Here is a 20,632-nt window from a genome sequence, read left to right as displayed (position 1 = left end):
ACATTTAAAGAAAAATATATAAATGTGGGCACCGCATCTAAGACCAGTAAGAATGTGACATTTTTGCTTTCGGGTTTAGATATAATTGTAATACCTAAACTAAATATTAACCTCCCTGGCGGTCTGAATGGGTATTTTTAAATGTAAAAGCGGTACATTTAAAATACTATTTTAAATTTCCCGCCTGGTCCCGTATTCCAGCCCCACAGTCCCGTCCTACAGCCTAAGGCTTGTGAGCAGATGCCCTGGCGGCATCTGCTTCCCCTGGCCTCGCATCGTGAACATTGACGTGCCGGGGGCGCAGATGCCGGCATCTGTGTAGCCTGACGATGCAAAGCAGATGCCGGGCATCGCTAGAGGACGCCGCTGGAACTTAGGAACCAGGTAGGACTTTGAAACTCCCAGGCAATTCAAACCCGAGTGTGGCTCAGGGTTACTGCTTTTGGCACTGAAAATTAACCCAGAGCCACACTCAGAAATACCGCCAGGGAGGTTAATTAGTATACAATTCATTGATACCTCTTAAGGGAAAAATTATGGAAGGGTTTTTTCTGTTTTCACACAAATAGGTTCACTCTAAGTTGTTTTGGTGTGCCTATATTTTCATCATAACAGTATGCAATGTAAAATCCTACTTTTTACATTTTTCACTAGGGAAACTGAGCTTTTGAAGGTCACAATGTACAGTAAAATCAGTTTTTCAGTACAGAAGGGGAGACAACTATACAAGGCGAAGGATAAGGCTGGAGATTAGAATCAAAACATAGCCCAACCAAACAGAGCCTACAGTTACTGAACTGCTGGTTCCTTGGCTGCCTAAGACCCTTCTGAGTCACTGACGCAGTAAAACCATGCAGCTAGTTAAATCAGCATCCCCAGTAAGGAAACTTGTTCTGGGACAAAAGATCTTTGATCAACATCTAGACATAAAGAATTGTTATAAGGAGAGCTCAGATCTGTTTGGTCCAGGTCTTGGATTTTGACATTAGTCTACTGGATTCCTGGCAGATCTATGTAAAGGATCAGCTCTAAGTCCCTAGCCCAAAACACGCATGCTGCCAGCGATGCCAAATGTATTGGAGACACAATACCATTGAACCCCATTTTATGCTCCCAGTGATATCCAAACTTCTGGTCCAATTTCTTGTTCCTGGTTTTAAGATGCTTGTTTCTCTACATTTCATCCTAGTTTAAAGTGAACCCAGGCCACTCAATCTTATCTAAAGGTATCTGTCTACAGGGGCTGTTGGGAGCTTTTTTCTTTTTTCAGTCAGTCATTCTCCCAGGGCATATTTTATTTTTAGTAATTCCCAGACAGTTCCCAGTACTTAGACATAGTGACTGTATTACAACTTCTTTGTCCAATGTTTTCATCTGGTGAACACATCAGTGTTGCGTTACCTGTCCTAGGGTGGACAATACTCACTGTATCTATGTATGAGAAACATAACTTGAGGCAGCTTGCTCCTGACTAGGACTACAGAACATCATCACCACAAAGGAGTGGGAATTCTGTATTTTACAAGGCTTAACTTGCTACTGTTTGAGATTTCAGTGCATAGGGGTTATTGGACTTTATATTGCCCTTATAGTACAGATTTTACAAAATGCTCCTATTAGTGCATCCTATTTGATTTTGCCATTAACTAATACATACCTGTTCTGCTTCAAAATACACCATAGTCATGAAATCACCATAGAAGCTGGGCAATTTACATTTTAGAAAGTGATTAGCAATAGCAGACAACATAGGGCTCTCCACACAGGTTTCCTACTATGAACTGGGAATAATAATTAGTGTGGGCTTTAATGACCATTTGGATTAAGTGGTGTCACCATAGGACAGGAAGTGTGGTATTGACACAATCACTAGGTGAATGTAGCCAATACATTGCATCGTTTGTGAATCATAGACAAGGTATGGAAGATTTTTAAAGTACAAAAAGGCCTTTTTTCCATTACTCAAGTTGTTTTTTTAATTTGGTTTTTGCAACAAAGTTTTTATTACTTTTTTTACAGGAATAATTAATAAGATACTGGAGTAAACAAAAGATATTAACGACCAAAAGCTACACCATTTACAATACAGCTCTTTGTGGAAAACATATTTTCAATTCAAATTAACAAGATGTAAACTAAATGCAGGAAGGAAAGCTGGCTCTCGGTCCAGTGTACAAAACATGCCAGTGATGATTTTTATACACGGACACAGAAAAGCCTATTCTATAATGAACAAAATCCTTCCAATTCAATTTACCTCACACAAACAATGGATTGCGTCTGAAGATTGTGACATTGGTGGATGCATAAACTCCTTTTATTTCCATGCACATATGCTGTTTGTTTCTATCCAATCATGACGAAAAAAAAAAATTACGCTTTCACCATACCGAAAACAAAAGCGGAAGCTGTGTGAATCACTACCCAGTGGTTTAACCACTTGCTAGCAATCACCTCATTTACAGTACACATCACAAATGAGGTAAATGGCAACAAGAGGTTAAATCGCTCAGTGAGAGACCAAAATCACCCATGTAGCTCAACCCTTAGACCTCCTCATCTTTTCAAAAACAGTTAAGTAAGGGGCGCTTATCCACAAGTGCTAGAATGTAAGCAAGGCTGTGTGAGCTCTTCTAAAAGTAGAACAGAATAATAAATATAAATCCAAAGAAAAGGATACCATACAGTCTACTGAAACAAGCAGAAAACATTTTGTATCTTTGTAATAAACATGAAAAAACTTACATTGAAAAAAACAAATAAAATCTGATACTATGATTCCCATAGGCAATTATTGGGTCAAACAATCCACAGCCAATACCGATTTAGGTACCTATGACATCACAAGTGAAGGACGAAATTATTACAGTTGTAATAAATCACGGCAAAAATATTTCCAACACAGAAAGCCAGCATATGGTTTCATGTGCAAATTTAAGTACTTTGTTTTATTAGTTTTGTTCATGTCAGATTCACTTATGTATTCCTCCCGAATTCTGATCTGCACCTTACAAGGACTGCTCATATTACATTTCATTTATCTAAAAGCACATGCAGTACCTGCACACTTCATAAACACTGCTGCTATGTGTTCTCAATTGTGCTACAACGGGTCTTTAAGTTTCTGGTCGATTCCTTTAAATAGAACACTGCATATTAACACGGCTGACCCGAGCCATTGCTAAAATATATAGTTAATACATTAACAAACCTCAAATTTCAACTTCTGGAGAACTACAGATAAGATGTAAAAATATCTTGTTAAAATTGAACTCTCTGGTTAAATACATACAGAAAATGTTGTGGAATTGCAATGTAAAAAAGACATTAATTAAGACTGCAAATTCTTAAATGTATTGAGCTTTATTAAAGAATAGTCCTCGTTCACAGGAAGGATAAAGAAAAAACACGGGGAGCCTTGATTTGCTATTTGTCATGACCTCTTTATAAAAGTTTCAGAAGAAATTAAAATACTACATACAAACACTTTATAATAAGAGAGGCAAAATATTTTTTTTAAAAATATTCCAGACAACAATCAATACCTATTGTAAAATACAAAAAAAAAAATCTTCCTGTACAAAACAAGATAGTATGATCCGAGTCGTTCCAAGATTTACTAAAGTATCCTCCTGACATTTTATCTGCTAAATTCATAGATCACAACTGCCAATATTTTAAAAACACCATTTCTCCAGACATCAAATCTTTGATTACAAACGTAATTTTACAGTTCATACTAAAGAACAATTAAAAAAAAAAAAAAAAAAAAAAAAAAAAAAAAAAAAAAAAAAAAAAACCTGCACAGAAAAAATACAGATTTACATGTAGAAATGTTGGGAGAGTTTGTGTTAAAATTAAATTGTCTGGATGCTATTACAGAAGGTTCCCAACACGAGGTGCTTAAAAACATTGCCGAAGAAATTTACTTCCGGTTGTTATACCTTCCCGACTTGTAATTCCTTCCCTGGTTGTAGGGCTGCAAAACACACAAAATAAGGGGTTTGTTTACTGGATTAGGATGTGCAAAAGCCAATGGTTTAATTCAGTCACATATGCGGACAATGCTTTGTGACAAAAGCCGCAATATCAAACTAAACAGATGTTTAACTAGACTCAGAACATCTCTAAACATGCTAAATAATAGGGAGATTTGTCCGACACGTCTTTATCATTGTGCTTCTATAATCACAATCGCGTCCAAAAAAAAAAAAAAAAAAGGAAAAAATGGTTTAACAGATTCAGCATTGTTATATGTTTGCTTAAAATCTAACAAGCCACACACATACGTTTACTTTTCAAAATGCCTAATACAGCAACATTTGAAATGGTTGAGTAACAAATACAAATCAATCTTTTTTTTTTTTGTACAATATACTTCTATTGGTTTGTACTTACCTGTCTATTCCAATCACTACCGCGTCGCTGATAGTAGTTACTTGGTCCACCATGTCCAGGGTTTGGATAAAGCTGGATCGGGTTGTGCCCAAAAGGTCTACAAAACAGGCAGGCATCAAAGTTAGCAACAAGACAACAAATCATTTTACATTTATGTTTTAACAGCATTTATAGAAATTCCCAACAATTTGGTGTTGTAAAGATTAAAAAAAAAACAAAAGACTCTGCAAGCAGAAACCTCAACAAGACATTGTGTTTTGAAGGAAACACACAACGTGCACTAGGTTTCCAAGCTAGAGTACCTTATCCAAAGGGTAAACATAAGCAGCTCAGGATAATGCTTTATTTTCCCAAAGTCCAGACCCTCTAAGACTCGCCATTCTTTCCAGTTAATTGCAGATTGCGAATGAATTCTTACAGCAAAGAATTCTGAATCTAGGGAAGGGGCCTTGTCAGTTTTTTTTTCCCATCCATTATTCTGTGCAATATGTCAGAAGGTCTGATCGGGGGAAAAAACCTTTTCAAGTTCTATTGATGTGGTTTTCAATTGACCGCCGTGACCTAGCAACATCAGCACTAATTGGCATAGACGGACATTTGGTATACAGTTTATATGGGAACACAAATTTAACATCTATTATGATCTACATTAGCACCCCATATTACTTGCTGCTGCAAATGTTTTAATTGCCTCGGCGTATCAGACCAATTTAAAAAACATAAGCCTATCTCCTACGAGTCCCATACACAGGTATGGAACACATACAACTAATGCCTAAGTGCCAATATCTTAGTGATGGAAAATATCTCTAAGACATGCTTAACATTGATGAATATGAAAAAGAAATATGCTGTAACTATCAGCAACCAGATATCGGTTTACGGTCATCAAAGAAAGAAAACTAACAATTGCTTACTGTAAGATTTTGTACTGTGCCTTATTAGATGTGTGGAATAGCCTTGTCTCATTTGTTTTATAGGAAAGGCAAGATTCCAACTTTCCTAGTAAATGAGTACATAAAGCCTACCAAATCATATATACATAAATAAGAATAAAATATTTCTTAAAAAAAATGCCTCAGGATTAATAAACATGTCTAATGAGGCAAAAGAACAGATAAAATTTCAAAGGACAAGTAGACATGATTTTTTTTTTTGACGTATGAATCTATGAAATGATATCTGCACCTATTATGATCAAGATAAAAAGGCAGTTTCTTTTCTCTAACAACTAGGTGTTCTCTTTTCCTAACCAATCTGGAATAGGATTTCTTATTATTGGGCTACAGTGCAAATTTCTTTGCTCAGGATGTAATAGGTAGTTGATGCAATATAGCAATTACAGGACATTTAAGGGGACACAATGGAAAATTCTCACCAAGTTATGGATGACAACAAATTAAAAAGTTTAATAACTTCTCCGTGTAAAAGGCAAGTGGGGAACTTCAGGAACTTCTGTGTTTTGTCAGTGAACATATGTATGACATCCCTCATTACCAAACCATGTCACATTCTCTCCATTGCTTGACGCTTATTAGTCCGTGGATTCCATAATCCTCCACCAAGACCCTTCTGCTTTTAATTCAGTTGAGACTTAAGTAGTTAAAGAAACTGTTTTCAGTGGCAACTAATAACTACTGACCTACAGTGACACTGTCCTACAATGGGCTTGTCAGGCTTTAAAAAGTTCTACCAGAGAAGTTGATTAGGACTTCAAGAGGTTTGTAGCAAGAATCAATAGCTGGTCTGTGCTAACACGCCAGTCACAGCACAGAGCTTATAAAGTGGAACACCATTAGTTATGCCTCATTAATTTCCACAGCAAGTCTAAAAAGAAATTTGTTTAGCCCTTCCTTAAATCCCAGTCTATGTTCTGTTTTCACAAGTATCAGATTCTTAGCGAAGAGATAAAGGCAAAAAAAGCAGTATGTGAGAGAAGAGAGTCATGTTAATGTTCAGGCTCTAAGAAGCTGTTCAGGTTTACGATGCAAGATTTTATTTCAGTCTCATTAAACTTACCTTTGCGGTGGTTGGCTGAAAAGCGGTGGACGGGCAGGCCATGCATTCTGCATTCTCTGGACTAAAAAAAAAAAATTAAAGATTTACTAAGCAAAGCTTTTGGATCCCCCAACTTTTTTAACTATGCCCATTATCGCTTGCAATAGCAGTACTTAAAGTTTAAATGTACCCAAAACTACTTTGAGTAGATGATGGTGTGTTGAAATTGACCACTGGGTTCCCAGCTCCTCCCAACTGATGCAGCCTTTTCTAATAGAGCTTTATTTTTATTATTACAACACAGTATTTAAATAGCACCGTCATATTACGCAGCGCTGTACAAAGTCCATAGTCATGTCACTACCTGTTCCTCAAAGGGGCTCACAATCTAATGTCCCTACCATACTCATATGTCGAATACAGTCCAAGGTCAATTTTTTGGGGGAGAAGCCAATTAACCTAATTGCATGTTTTTGGAATGTGAGAGAAAACCAGAGTATCAGAGGAAACCCACACAAACAGGAGGAGAACCTGCAAACTCCATGCAAATCCCACAACATTCTTTTGGGGTCCCATACATGAGCATAATGCAGATATATTTATAGTACCATCACACTTGCCCACACACAACTTTTTGGCACACAATATGTACTATACAATTTAGCACAACAAAGGATAACCCCTGCAACATAGTGCCATTCATTTTGAATGCCACCACAAAGTAGTGTTACAGTAGAAGGTAATGAATCTGCTTTTACTCATACCACACGATTGAGCACTATAGTTCGCTAGAAAAAAAGACAACTTTTTCCACCAGCCAAAAGAACCTTACAACAACATAGCATAAATGCAACTTTGCACTGAGTGAACTAAATCACATCATGTGGTCTCGGTAAAACCAAAGGTTACAGAAATGCCATTAAGTATAATATATACCGTACCAATAACAACAAAACAATCTAAAATCAGGTTACATAAATGTCAACGGATAGGGACATGGCAAAATGCCCTCTTGCATAGAAAGGCCAGCTAACTTTTGGCAACTCTGCTAAACATAGGTTATAATTGATCCTGCCTATAACTCTGGAAAAATGTCTGTTTTGACGGTGGCTTTGGTAAAGCTTGCACTGCAGTCATTTACTTATAATTCTGTTTGACTGTCTTGGAGCAAATAGCAATATCTGTTTCAGATGCAGACCCTCTTTGAAGAGAAAAGTGTGCGTGTTGAAGGACCACCCACCCTTTCCTTTGTTTCCCACAATGCTACATTAGTAACACAGCCACAACAAAACAGGCAATTAGATGGATGCTCTCCGTCTAAACAAGATTGGCCACTGCACAGCATGAAAGGCTTCTAATCAATAGATGCTCATTCAGTACACAACACTACAAATTGTGTAGCTTGCAAATCTTTAGGCTGCTGCGAGATGATCATTGTTTGGGCAAAACCAAATTATAAAAGCTGCTGTAAATAGCTTTGTTCGCTTTAATCGATAGTCATTTCAGAGGTGTGCTACAAAAAATATACCAAATATATGACAAACAAAATCGCAATACTGAATTGTTAGGGAGCTTACAAAAGTAATAAATGATTAGAGTAATAAAGCGTAGAAAAAAAGGTCACAGACATAAAAAATAAGACTGGTACATTATAGTCAAATTTAATAGGAACATAAACCTATTACTGACACTAACCTATTGAAACCATTGGTTTTCTATCTAATTATCTAAAAATAAATCTCTACTATATAAATACACTTACTTGAGTGTTTTCTGGCCCTCTCAATCCTAAAGTAACTTTTGAGCTCAGCGATGACTGAAGGACAAGAAAGGAATATAGATTGGCTTGTCAGATGCCAATTGGCAACACAGCAGTGTCCTAGAATGGACGAAAGTGCTGTAAGGTAGCCATAAGGGAAAGAAATCTCTGCACTGTACAATACAGTAGACAGGACCTTAAGTGAAAAATATCTAACTGTATCCATATAGAGGACGTAAATTTACTGTTATTGTGGATTTCCATCAGTAGTGATAGCGCTAACAGAGGGCTGAACTCCAACAGCTTTTCAGGTTTTGGTATCCTGGGATCGGATAATTTTATTGGATGCAAAGCTATTAAAATAAAAGTATCATGTCCCACTATTTAACTCTGTTTGACTTAACACACAATGCAATGGTGCTTTCTTCTTTAAAAAAAATTTAAAAAAAAAGAGCCATTTTGTTGTTTCTAACTGACTTTGTAATCAGGCAATACATAAAAAGAGCACGCTCACATAACCTGTTGTGTTCTTATCTTCCTTGATGGTAGATTGTCAGACAAGGGGTTCTGGTGTAGCAACATGTAGTTGTGACGGGATTGCGACTTTTGTCACATAGAATGAAAACAAATATTTTTTCCCCTCCATCCTAACTACTTTGACATGTTTGTCTTTTGCCTTTTTACATAACACAGCACATATAAATAATGGATTCCAGTATCACCTGATGGCTTCAGATTTTTTGAAAAGGCTTTTTATCTAGCTCTTGCATATTTTATTATTGTCAGCTTACAAGTTAGGCACTTCTACTTACACCTGCCCTGCACCCCAGTCCAAGAAATATCTTAGGGTTATAGAATCTCTTTTAAAGTACGAGCTGACTACATATGCTAAAGCAGAATTTTTTAACCTAATTTTTAAAAGCTGCAAAGTACTGATCCAGATCCAAAACAGTAGTTCTGGCATTCTATCCATTACCGTATAATAGATAAACTAAATGTTTTCCTGTGAATACCCGAGAACCCATATGCTCTGAATTGAATGCAGTCATGATCAACAACAGCCCTTTCAGTTATTATACACAATGTGTCATTACCCTTCAAAACTGCCTCCATTCCTGTTACATTGTAGAGGATTCCAAATAGTTGTCCAAAGGAAATATTCAACACTGACAATCTACCACTGACATAGAGCCTCTTTTTTTTGTAAAATTATGTAGCCGTGGTTTAATGCAATGCTAGTACTGCAGCTGAAAATTTGAAAGACCGTGCAATTTATTCAAGCTAGTTTCTTTAGGCCACTAACTTTTTTTGGCTTGCTAAATCGTTTTTAATGTGCTGCTTCAAAAATGAAAAGCAAAGAACAAACTGAATGGAGGGCCAACATTGGGCGAGGTAAACAGCAAAGTATTTGGGATGCAGGTAGAAAGTCCTATTGGTCTGGTGTGAGAAACAGAGTAAGTCTGGGGAGTCTATGAAGAGGAGACAGGGATCTGTAAAAACATGCTTATTTCACCTTTAAACATTTTAAACCCTCTAGTGTGAATTTTAAAAGCAAGGGGGAATATTGAGTTAGGGTCAACTTGTGGGTCCAAAACACACTGGTAAGAAGGGTGACAGAAGTGGGTTTGTAGGTCTGAAAACTAGCCAGTATTTAGGAATCAGCAAAATTTGTATTAAACAGATAATGACCAAAGCAGGGACATGCCGGCCTGTAGGTCCTCGGAAACCGCTTCCCTTCCAGCAAGAACAGTGTGCAGCACAATTAGAGGGTCACCAAATCTAACTATAAATTTCATGAGGAGAGCAAAGATGGCAGTCAGACCTAGAACCCCCTCTGTATACAAGGCACAATGCCCCAATATTTTTCAAGAGGAATACAAGGATTACTGACTACTGCTTAGACACAATTAGCATTTTTAGATGATTGTAAACTTTCACTTTTTAGATTTAGGATTTCCTGTTTCTTTGCCCTTAAAACCACAGGAAGATATAGATTACTAAAGGTTTTTTTTCCTGCAATTTAGTACAGACCAACAGAAAGAACAAAATAAAGAAAACAACTCAACACTGGCTATAAAAGAAATAAACAGAGACCGAAAATAATGACAATATAAATAAAACATTTTCTGGTAGGTAACCCTAGAAGAAAACATTCTGTAAGTTGTGGCCGACTAAGCATCCACAAGTACAACTACTTATTCATATTAATCCACCAATATCTCTTACAGAGATGTATTTTATTTCTCATGCTGATCTTGAAGCATGAATGCATCTGATGAATCTAAATGGCACTTCAGAAATAAAAAGTAGATTTCAGGGGGAGGAAAAAAGGGAAAGGAAACCGTACTGATTCTAAAGCCTAGATAGCAAAACTATAAACTAAAGGTTCCAAGCAGATACTTAAGTGAGTATTTACCTAATCAGCTCAGCAATCAAAAGAGGAGACCTCATGTTTACTGATTGCACTAATCAAAATCACTCTTCAACTCAGCTAACTGACAAGTTTACTGACTGCAATGAAACAGAGTCAGAAATCAGACACTCGGGTTTGCATAAACTGAATCTGCCATTCAGTAAGAGTGCTGGCAGACTGTACTTGACTTCAGCAAGTTATCAGGATATAGCCAATTATTCATCAACTGAAAATTGGTACATCAATGTCAAATCAAGGAAATGCATAAAGAAACACCCACTGCAGACACTTGAAAGAGGTGGCTGTTTGATTGACCGCATTGCCCTTCTTTCTAGTCCTGTCACTTTGTGCGTGTACTAGATGCCGCTACGGTAAATACACCGAATCCATTTCATGCTCCTTTCCTTCAAGGCACAGTTTTTCTCCAATCTAGTTGTCATTCACAGCCTCCGCCAGAGTAAGTCAATTTCCATTAATATTTCCTTTCATATACAGGAATATGCTGACACGTTAGCTCAAAACTTTGTATCTTCTTAAGAGGTTAACCGATACTACACCTTATTGCTGGTAAATTGCGCTACCTGCTGCAGATGCAACTGTTGTGTTATATTCCTCATGCTTAAAAGGACAAGCAAACTACAAAGTGCAACTGTAATATAGATCTTCGGCACTTCACAAACTGTAAATTTGACGTCAGGGTAATGTATTTGATATCTTACTTTTTAGGGTTGTTTTTTTTTTTAACCTTTATTACTTCCTTCTTGGTCATATATTTAGGAGTCCTATTTTCTATTTTTAAAGTGGATCTCTGTCTCAGTACCCGATCAGCTTAAATATAAATGCTTCTAAGACTACAAATCCAAATCCAAGCTCATTTAGCCTTTGATGCTATAGGTACTTGCAAACCGACATTCCCGATGGAAGGCTGTCATCAACGGTATTGCTGTACTGAATTCCTAACTGAGTTGTCAACCCTCCTAAGGAGATTCTCTGCATCAGTGAGATCACAACATCATCCTGTGCCCCTATGGTGGTGTTGGCTTACAAAGTTTTGACCCCACATTTCATACTAATCAGCATTATTAATCTCACCCACCAAGGTAGGGACTGCTGAAGGTATAAATAGGAAAAACTACAGCACAACAAGCAAAAATAATAATTATAATAAAGTGTGTTCATGCACACTGTAATAAGGCACGCTGCCATGTGCATAAGGGGATAATATTTCTGAAAATTACTGTCTAGTTGACTTAACAGAAAAAGCTATCAGTTTAACATCATTCTCTTAGAACTAGTAGTGACCAATTCTTTGCTGCAATACTGTCATTCTAAGAACAAAGGGCATAGTATGTTTTAAAGGACTAACAAAGGGATGTAAGATATAACTAATTTTCTAAGTTTTTATTTACACAGCAAACAAAATGTAAGAATTAGTTGATTTCAGTTTGAGGAAAGAAAAAGAATCTACACACAAAAGTCAACTTACTTGGCAAAACATTGAACAAGGGTGGCTGGTGAGAGTTGGGCATTCGGTATGCAGGATTATAAGCTCCAGGTGGTGGGGCATTGCTGTACAAGCCATCTCTTTGATGCCCTCGGGCTTGTGGCAAGGCATGTCTAAAATTTACAAGATGTAAATAGACTATTAGCATTATAAATACCATTAAAACCAGAAAAATATATATATATATATATATATATATTGTTTCCATCAGAGCTATATTATATAATTGGTGTCCTGCAAGAACAAATTTCCAAAATTCCATCTGCAAAGCTTTCTACACATGATATAATACTATTTAGTTCCTTTGAATATGGACCAACACCTTCTTTTTTATTTATCGTCACATCACAGCCTAAGGAGACTTAGTCATCAGATGTTACTTTTTATTTTAAACATTTTTTTTGCCGTAATGCACAATACGTCATTGTACTCAGCTCCCTGCAGGGCCTTGCAATGAGTGCAATTTTGGGTTCTAATGGCAGCAGTAAAGGCTTTGTTTCCTTTTTTCCTCATTTACGTTAAAGTCATTACAGAGAACTACAAATAAAGCCTTTAAAGCAACAGCTTCTGTATGCAAAGGAATCAGTTTAAGTGGTACCATGCATGCAAAAGATTACAGCAAGTGTCCCTGAAGTGACAGTCAAGGCTAAGGCCTATTTGTTAGCACATTGGAAGATTACAACAAAAAAGGTCCTAATTCCAACACAAACCACCTATGCTTAGGAACCAATAATGTAATGTATACACGTCAGAAGATCTACAGTTAAAAAGGACATAACCACTTACCCAAGGGTCCTGAAAGCAGACTGCTCCAAATGGACTGGCTTGCGGTCAGCATTGAAGCCAAGGCGTGGTCTCCATGGCCTGCCGTTATTGTTTGTTCGCTCCCAATCTCCAGGTTTCAATGTTATTGATGGTTTCCTACATAAACAAGGCATCATTAAACAAAACTCAAAGCAGATGCAATATCATGTATATTTTCTTTGCTTCAAGGGAAAAATTACTCACTTTGCCCCTGGCAGAACTACTGCTTTGAAGATGTAGCCATCCTCATATTGTGGGTCTTTAAATTTAATGCTAAAAAAAAAATACAAATAAAATTAGGTAATAAAATTACATGCGCTGTAAATGAAAAATTAACAGAATCACAGATAGTAGTTTTTATAATCAAATACATACCTAATAGTGGAATTTTGTGTCAAACTCCGTAACATGGGAACAGGCGATTCTACAGTTCTGAAATTAAAAAAAGAAAAAAAAAAAAAAAAGACTTAAAATATCTCCAAAGTTTTTCATACAACAATGTGGTTACACATCTACCATTAGGACTAAAAAAACTTCCTGACCACGTTTTTGTGTTATGGTGCATTGGCAAGCCTTTTAAATTAGGTCAGCTGCCTAAATGCAATTCACACAATCATGCTGTGCAACACATAGCGAAGGAATGAAGTGGGCCTAAAAATTGGAGGGTCTACAAATACAATGCAGTAGTGTTCCCAGCAGGAAGGCAGCAGACTGTATGCCCAATGTATTAAACATGTTGGTAGGCTGATAATTAAAAAAGAAAAAATCCTAATGAGGTAAAAATAAAGTACACACCTTGTAGACAGACCTTTAAAAGACCTTGTATGTTTTTCAGGGTAGGATAATGTAACAGTGCTTTATTTGTATTAACTCTTGCTGATCCAGTGCAATGATTTTGTAAAATTTAAGATTTTGGAAACTGCAGGGCTAGACAGGAAAAAAGTACGCTTCTGGGTGTCTAAGGTTTTTCCCTTTTCTGGCTGCCCCAGCAATTCCTTCACTATATTTTAGCAAAGTTAAGTCTGGCTGCTGGTCTGATTTTATGTGAACTTGTAATACATAGAACAACTTAACTGACTAGAAAATAAATAAAAAAGTAAAATGATTTGCTATGTTTAACAAAATATCAATAATGCTACAAATAGGAAATGCAATTTTCTTACATGTCTGGAAGAATGGCTCCATCATCCGTATCCATTTTGCCCTGAATGCCATGGCACAGTTCAGGTGGAATGTCAGTTGGCTAAGGAAAGATAAATATCAATATTGTAACAGTCACCTTTTGTTCCTGAAAATACCTATTATGGAGAGCACAACCATTTTTATACTTTCAAGTACTTTTGCTCAAAATGCAGAAAAATACCCAATTCCAATGTCCATCTTACTGTATATAGCCTCTCTATTTTTGGTTATCTTTTGAAGAGTATAAAACATTTTTGTACATTTTCATTCTTTATTTGGACATTATTTTAATACACATTTTGAAACTGGGAAAATGGGAGGTTTCAAAATGTAATATGTCCTGTAAAAAAAAAAAAAAAAAACTTGCTGGCAACAGGTGCTGAGTTCTATGTAAGAACACTAAGTTTCTGGGGGGGTTCAATTAACGCCTAAAATATACCTATTACGTTAAAACCTTTGCCCTAAGAAAAACATCTCAGTCTACCCTAACCCACTGGTCCATCGGACTATACAATACACATTTCAGGTAAGACACAATATGCCATATGTAAAATTTGAACAAAACTGCCCAGAACACAGCTAGAGTTTAAGCACAAAAACAAGAAAGTTGAAGATTTAGTCAGGGCAACTTGTGTCATCACTGAAAGCTTCACTAAGCCTAAGTCCACTTTAACACTAAGTATTTAAATGCTTTTTGTTTTTTTTTAACTGAAATTTCAGGCCCCCATTTTTTAAACAGACAGGAAGACTAGGTGATGAACATATACAGTCATTGGGCACAAAAGCTCCAGGTAGAATAGTCATCTATCTTCCATCTATAGTAAGCAGAAATTTAGAATATGAGGTCTGTGTTTATAGAGTGACATACAGCCAGTAGGTCTTAAATCCCCCAGAATGGTGGTCATTTTATCACTGTAGCCATATAGACTGGCAGAGAAGGGAATAAAAGTAATCAAAGCAGAGCAACAAAAAATTAAGTTTTAGACAATAGGACTACATACTCTCACACTATGAGAAGAATGTTGTTCTTAAATATTAGTAAAAAAATGTTCTACTCATTTTCAGGGTTCTGGCGGTGGTGAAAAAGATCAACATGTAACCTCAGAGACTCCTGGGTACCCATTCCACAAAACCCAGGAGGCTGTGGGATTTAACACAAGGCACTGGCAGAAATGCCCAATCTTGTTCTGAGGAGCTGCAAGAAGTGTGCACTTATATATACATTGCTGGACTGCACACCAAAGATACAGAACCTGATCTTGGACCTATGTGGAATCCTGCAGCCTTCTGGGATATGTAACAATCTGGCATCCCATGAGGCTGCGGTGTTATTTGTCAATCTTTCTTGCTGCTGCAATTTTTTTTTTTTTTGCTCTGCAGAATGTTTCCCAGATAGCTACATCTTAGCTTTATTTTATTTTTTTCATACAAAACCCATTAGAGTAATAGGACAGGCCTGGTATACCTCTTTGCAGCCACTCCTGTAGAGCTCATGTATGAAGTCATGGAGGGGATGGTGCTTCCCAACGAAGAGATGGTCTCCTCCAAGGCTGTTTCTTCGTACTAACACAAAGGAAGAAAAGAACACCTCTTAGCACAGTTGAGTCCCCATGCAGAATGTTTTTTCAACAGCTGCCATTTAGTTCATTAGCATATAATCTAAACACAAGTTAATTCATTCCTGCGTATGATTTCTGCCCTTACAAAGCAATTTAAAAACTTAATTACACTGCTAAAACTCCCACTTTTTTCTAATGGTTTAGGTAGTCATGGCTTTAACAGACACTCACAATAAGAAAAAAAAAAAAGCTTTCCTGTGAAGGCAGATCATTTGAGTCATACACAAAAACCTGCAGATGAGAGTTTAACAAGTTTTAATGCAAAGTGGTTCTATTCTATTTTGTACACACCAAGGCTTCATTTTTGCATCAAGGATCATTCAATTTACTGCAATTAAATCATCTATGAAGCAAAAGGCTACAGATTTGTTTAAAGGCAATCAATAGCAGCCATCCATTACATCGTGTTCATTTGCAGCCTAGCAGAGCATAAACAGCAAGTACGCTAATGCTAAAAACCTTGGTGATTACACAAACACAAGTGAATATCATAATCTTACTTTCATCAGGAGTGAGGTCAGGGTAAACCTCTTCCAAAGCAGCTCTTAGACGACGCTCATCAACAAATGGCAACAGAGCAACACCTGAAAGGTAGAAGAAGCAATCAATTAACTGGAGAAGGCGATGACCAACATAAGGAGACTGATGAGTCTGACGCAAAGAAGGCCAAACTTGCAAAGGTCTGCCGCAGAAATGTTAACTTTTATTAACATAGCATTAAAAACCAATCATTTCTTGTCTAGAACAAAAAGAAAGCAGTTTGTGATTTTCAAAAAACAGATCTAGAGGCTTAGGGCATGCACAAACTGTTTTCTGAATAAAGTAATTATTATGCTCTCCATTCAGATAAATATCTAACAGAGGTCACCTTCAGCCTGATATACTTGTAATCCATTGAGGGCTGCAGAAACGGGGGAACCCAAGTACAGGCTTAGTAGGCGACAGGGATTTGAAAGTAACTAGTGGGGAAAGATTTAAGAACCATTCCAGGGCCATCATTATTTTCCTAGCATATTTAGCAACATGAGCGTGTCAGTGCTCTGGAAACCATGGAAATTGACACCTGATCTAGGTCAACTTGTTCTAGATCAGTGAATGACCATATAGTGGAGGATCAGAATGTCAGCCCTGAAACAGCCATAAACCCACAAATTAACAGTCACCAATATTTTATTTTGTCACAAAATTTCAGGCAAAATCTGCTTCCAAATAAAAAACCCTAAACTATAAAAAATTGCTTAGGTTGAAAGGAACAATGGATATATCCCTAAATCACAGTTCTCTGAAATCACTAAGCATTACCAAATCTTACGTCTCCCTTTGGGGAGAAAAGGTTACCAAGCACTGTGACAGACCTGTGATGTGCTGAGGGGTCTCTGTCCCACATACAGCCCCAAATGTTTTTGACCCTATGTTTAACGGTGGGTTTTTTTTTATTTTTATTTTTTTAACTGCTGGGTTACACTATGACCCATTTAGATGTAAACATTTTCTGATTTTCTGAAAACAGATGCAAGACAAACCATATATATGCCATTTTAAAAACATTTATTTTTAAAACATCTTTTTCTCTTACCTTGCCAAGCATATTTTTTGCCATTCAAATCAATTGCAAAGTCATCAGGGTAGAAGTCAATAATACTAGATTCCTGTTGTAATGAAAAAAAACTCACATTACCAATTATCAATAACACACAATATTTTAGATTAAAAAGATATATTTAACAAAAGCAAACTTAAGAAAAAAAAACTCACAGGATCGGACATAAGGCGCCTCCATGTAAGAGGCAAGAAGTTGCCACTAGCAGCTGGAAAAACGCCCATCAGTTGCTCCAATGGCTTGAACTAAAGCAAAGAAAATAGGATAAATGAAGGGGTTAACTGTTGAACTATTTTGTAGTTTTCAAAAGTTTACTTTACAGAAATATTTTATAACCAAACAACATTCTGTAATTAGCTTAAAGCAGAAATAGAAACTGTGTGATGGGCTAAATGGTATTTCAGCTAATAAAAAAATGCTACTTTCACTATATGAACAAGACTGTATTTAATAAACTCAGCCCAAGGTTGGTAGCCCTTGAAAGTACCCGTTGTAAAAAAAAAACAAACAAAATGGTAGTAGAAAAACAGGTAAAATGACTAATTTCCTTTAATAAACCTCAAACTTAACATTGGAACTTGTAACTTACTGGTTGTGTGTTCGTTTCAAACTCCTTAAAAAGTTCAGCGATATTTTCAAAGTCTGAAGCAAAAGGAGCATAGTGGAAAGGGAAGAACCACTTCCAAGAAGCACAGCCCTGGGGAGATAAAAAGAGGAAAATAATAAAGTGAAACAACATTATATTTTGTAGTACTCCCTTCCCTCACCCCCAGGATATTGGAAAAAACAGTTATGAATTTTAAAACAGATGGATGTGAAATCTGACTGCTTGCCATGCTACAAAGAATGCCCTGAAAGATGTCAGAAAAAAAAATCTTCAGGAATTTAAGCAAGTTTAAAGACTTCCTATGGAAAATAAAGTATGTTCATACTATTATAAAAGCAGCAATAGAACTCTACAAGAGCACTCGCCAACTTCTATAAGAAGCTATAAGAACTGTAGAGTAAATAGTCCTCAATCATAACTACAAAGCATTAGGTGAAATTGCTTTCCCTTTCCTAAAAGGGAACTAAAGTTAAAAATTTTGGATCAGGCAATGTCACTTCTGCAATAAGCATTCTTACTTGGCTGAACTGTCAAAAACAACAAGCTGTGAATGTGCAGCCCAGCATTGGTTGCCAGGATATCTGGCAATGCCGACCCTCCCTGAGCTTGCCAGGACTAAATAAGCTCCCACGTTTCTGTGCAGGAGCTATGTCATCCTGGACAACCATGATGGCCTAAAATTGCATCCAGGAAAAGAAGGGGAAAAAGATTGTGGCACCCTGCAACAGAAATGGGCCAGGTATTGCTATAGTTCCACTTAACCAGCTTAGGAACCAGTTTACAGTAAAAAGCCATTGCTGCCTATTCCTTGATGACAGAATAGGCAAGGCTGCAATTTTAGTAATAATTTCAGTGCATGCAGCTACAGAGGGCTTGTTTTAAAGATCATTTTGTACGCATTCGGGTGCATTGCAGCTTGTTACTTTTGAGTCGGCCAAAGGTACACCTGAATTTATGACAGCATGTGCTGCAATGTACTGCCTTGGGGTAAATAAGTTCCGAAGTAAAATCACTCTATGCTTTCCAGTCACAAAATTAGCAAACCGCTTCAAATTTACCTCTGTAGATTTGTAACCAATCCCATGGCTGTCTGACATTTCAATTATTAAAAGATTTTCATCAGACACTGATCACTTCAATTACACTGTAACATCATATTATCCAAATGCAAGCAATGCAAAGTTTTGTTTAACAGCCTGTCATCACTCATTAAATTACTTTAATGTGTTACACCTCTTTCTGCATTATCAGCAGGAAAAACCGATATAACAGCGAAGAGTAGGTCCACATACTCAAAGAGAAATAGCAGTGTATAAACTGCAGAAACAAAAGCCATCCAGAAATAACTTTCATCAATAAATATAAAGCAGAGGGATAGTGAGATGTAATGGGTTAACCTGGAATACCACACATCACTTCTTTGCCGTATTTAGGTAGAACTATGGCCTTACAGAATTCCCTTACTCCCCATGCAAGTCCCACAAACAAGCAATTATGGTGCCAGTGAAATCTTAATGCAACTTTATGTGATCAAGTGTCAAAAGAAGTTGTACTGTTCCAGAACTGTCCCTTAATTATAGTTGTGCATTAGAAAGCAATAGAAGACTTTGTAGAAGACATGGCTATCAGCATGGTCACTGCATATTGCCAAGCTTGCATGTTTTTAGTCAGTTTTTGGCCATATTAATCCTTTCCACCGATTTGTAGACTAGCAGAGATGCTTTATCTACTGAAATTTACCCACTGTGCTCTAAATGTCTTAGAGAAATTGGGTAAAAAGCAGGCTACCTGCCTCTGTTCTCACAACAAATGAAAGCCTACAGCTTTGCACATTTGAGTAGTAGCTTACCTGGTAGTAATACCGCAATACCCAGCAAAGTCCTTCCACGTAAGACTGTACAACTTTGCGACGGAATACCTCATCAGTGGATTCAACATCAAATTTGTTTTTATAATAGCGCTGCTTCCAACCAGATTCCCAGAGTCTATAACAAGAAAATAAAATGTTGGTATTGACATTTAAAGAAAGTAACATACAAATTTTTAGGCATCGACATTTTGATCAATACAGTGTACCAAAAACTAAACCGTGCCAGTGCCTAGCTATCCAGTAAATTTAAGTCTCCGATCCAATTGAAACCCCCCTTTTTCCTCGAAACCAAGCTACCCAATTCATTCCTTACTAAGTGTGTATGATCCTAATGTTTTCCTCCGAAGAGCTCCTTCTGCGCCAATAGTAAACTAAAACACTTCAGGTCCAACACACCCCAAGTGGCCGTTGCACCCTTGTCTACCTCTCCTCCTGTCCTTTCAAACGCACAGTTGCAGCCTGTTTTTACCTAGTGCTGTGTGGAATTTGGCTTCTACTGGCCAAGATTTACAATTTTAAGTCTCTATTTCCAGCAAATTCAGTGCCCCGTAGCTAACACCTACTTTTTACAGAAGCCACAAATATATTTTCTGATTTCTTTGGGCCTTCAACCTTATGCAAAGAGAAGGAGTAAGTTTGACAGAGTACAAAAGCTGATATAGCTAAATGTGCATTAGAGGGATTCCTTAAAATGCTGATGGATTTCCATGCAATTGTCCAAAATCATTTAATATAGATGACTTAGCATAGTTCTTTATACCACAAATATCCCAAGGACCCTTAATTGAAAATGTCTAACAGTTAATTTTGTCCTTGATACACAGGTTGTAAATGTGTCTTCACAATCTCAAAACACCAAATGCAGAATACCAGTAAGT

The 20,632-nt window shown here is 37.0% G+C and overlaps 1 protein-coding gene across 1 annotated transcript in view; it reads right to left on the bottom strand.

The window, feature by feature from the left end:
- Window positions 1-3,422: 3,422 nt before the first annotated feature.
- The window catches only part of XRN2 (5'-3' exoribonuclease 2), a 36,785-nt gene continuing 19,575 nt past the window's right edge, over window positions 3,423-20,632 (bottom strand). The window contains exons 17-30 of the mRNA XM_072409501.1: window positions 19,734-19,869; window positions 17,867-17,974; window positions 17,433-17,522; window positions 17,254-17,326; window positions 16,178-16,261; window positions 15,524-15,621; window positions 14,040-14,119; window positions 13,252-13,308; window positions 13,081-13,149; window positions 12,859-12,993; window positions 12,055-12,185; window positions 6,418-6,478; window positions 4,399-4,495; window positions 3,423-3,979 (exon numbers count right to left, since the gene is read on the bottom strand). Of these exons, the coding sequence (XP_072265602.1) occupies window positions 3,926-3,979; window positions 4,399-4,495; window positions 6,418-6,478; window positions 12,055-12,185; window positions 12,859-12,993; window positions 13,081-13,149; window positions 13,252-13,308; window positions 14,040-14,119; window positions 15,524-15,621; window positions 16,178-16,261; window positions 17,254-17,326; window positions 17,433-17,522; window positions 17,867-17,974; window positions 19,734-19,869 (1,273 nt within the window). The 3' untranslated portion in view covers window positions 3,423-3,925. The remainder of the gene's footprint in view (window positions 3,980-4,398; window positions 4,496-6,417; window positions 6,479-12,054; window positions 12,186-12,858; window positions 12,994-13,080; window positions 13,150-13,251; window positions 13,309-14,039; window positions 14,120-15,523; window positions 15,622-16,177; window positions 16,262-17,253; window positions 17,327-17,432; window positions 17,523-17,866; window positions 17,975-19,733; window positions 19,870-20,632) is intronic.

The sequence above is a fragment of the Pyxicephalus adspersus genome, chromosome 4 (genome assembly GCF_032062135.1).
Source record: "Pyxicephalus adspersus chromosome 4, UCB_Pads_2.0, whole genome shotgun sequence".
Taxonomy (NCBI): Eukaryota; Metazoa; Chordata; class Amphibia; order Anura; family Pyxicephalidae; genus Pyxicephalus; species Pyxicephalus adspersus.
Note: the sequence above shows the minus strand (reverse complement) of the source record. Positions and strands in the feature narration are given on the sequence as shown.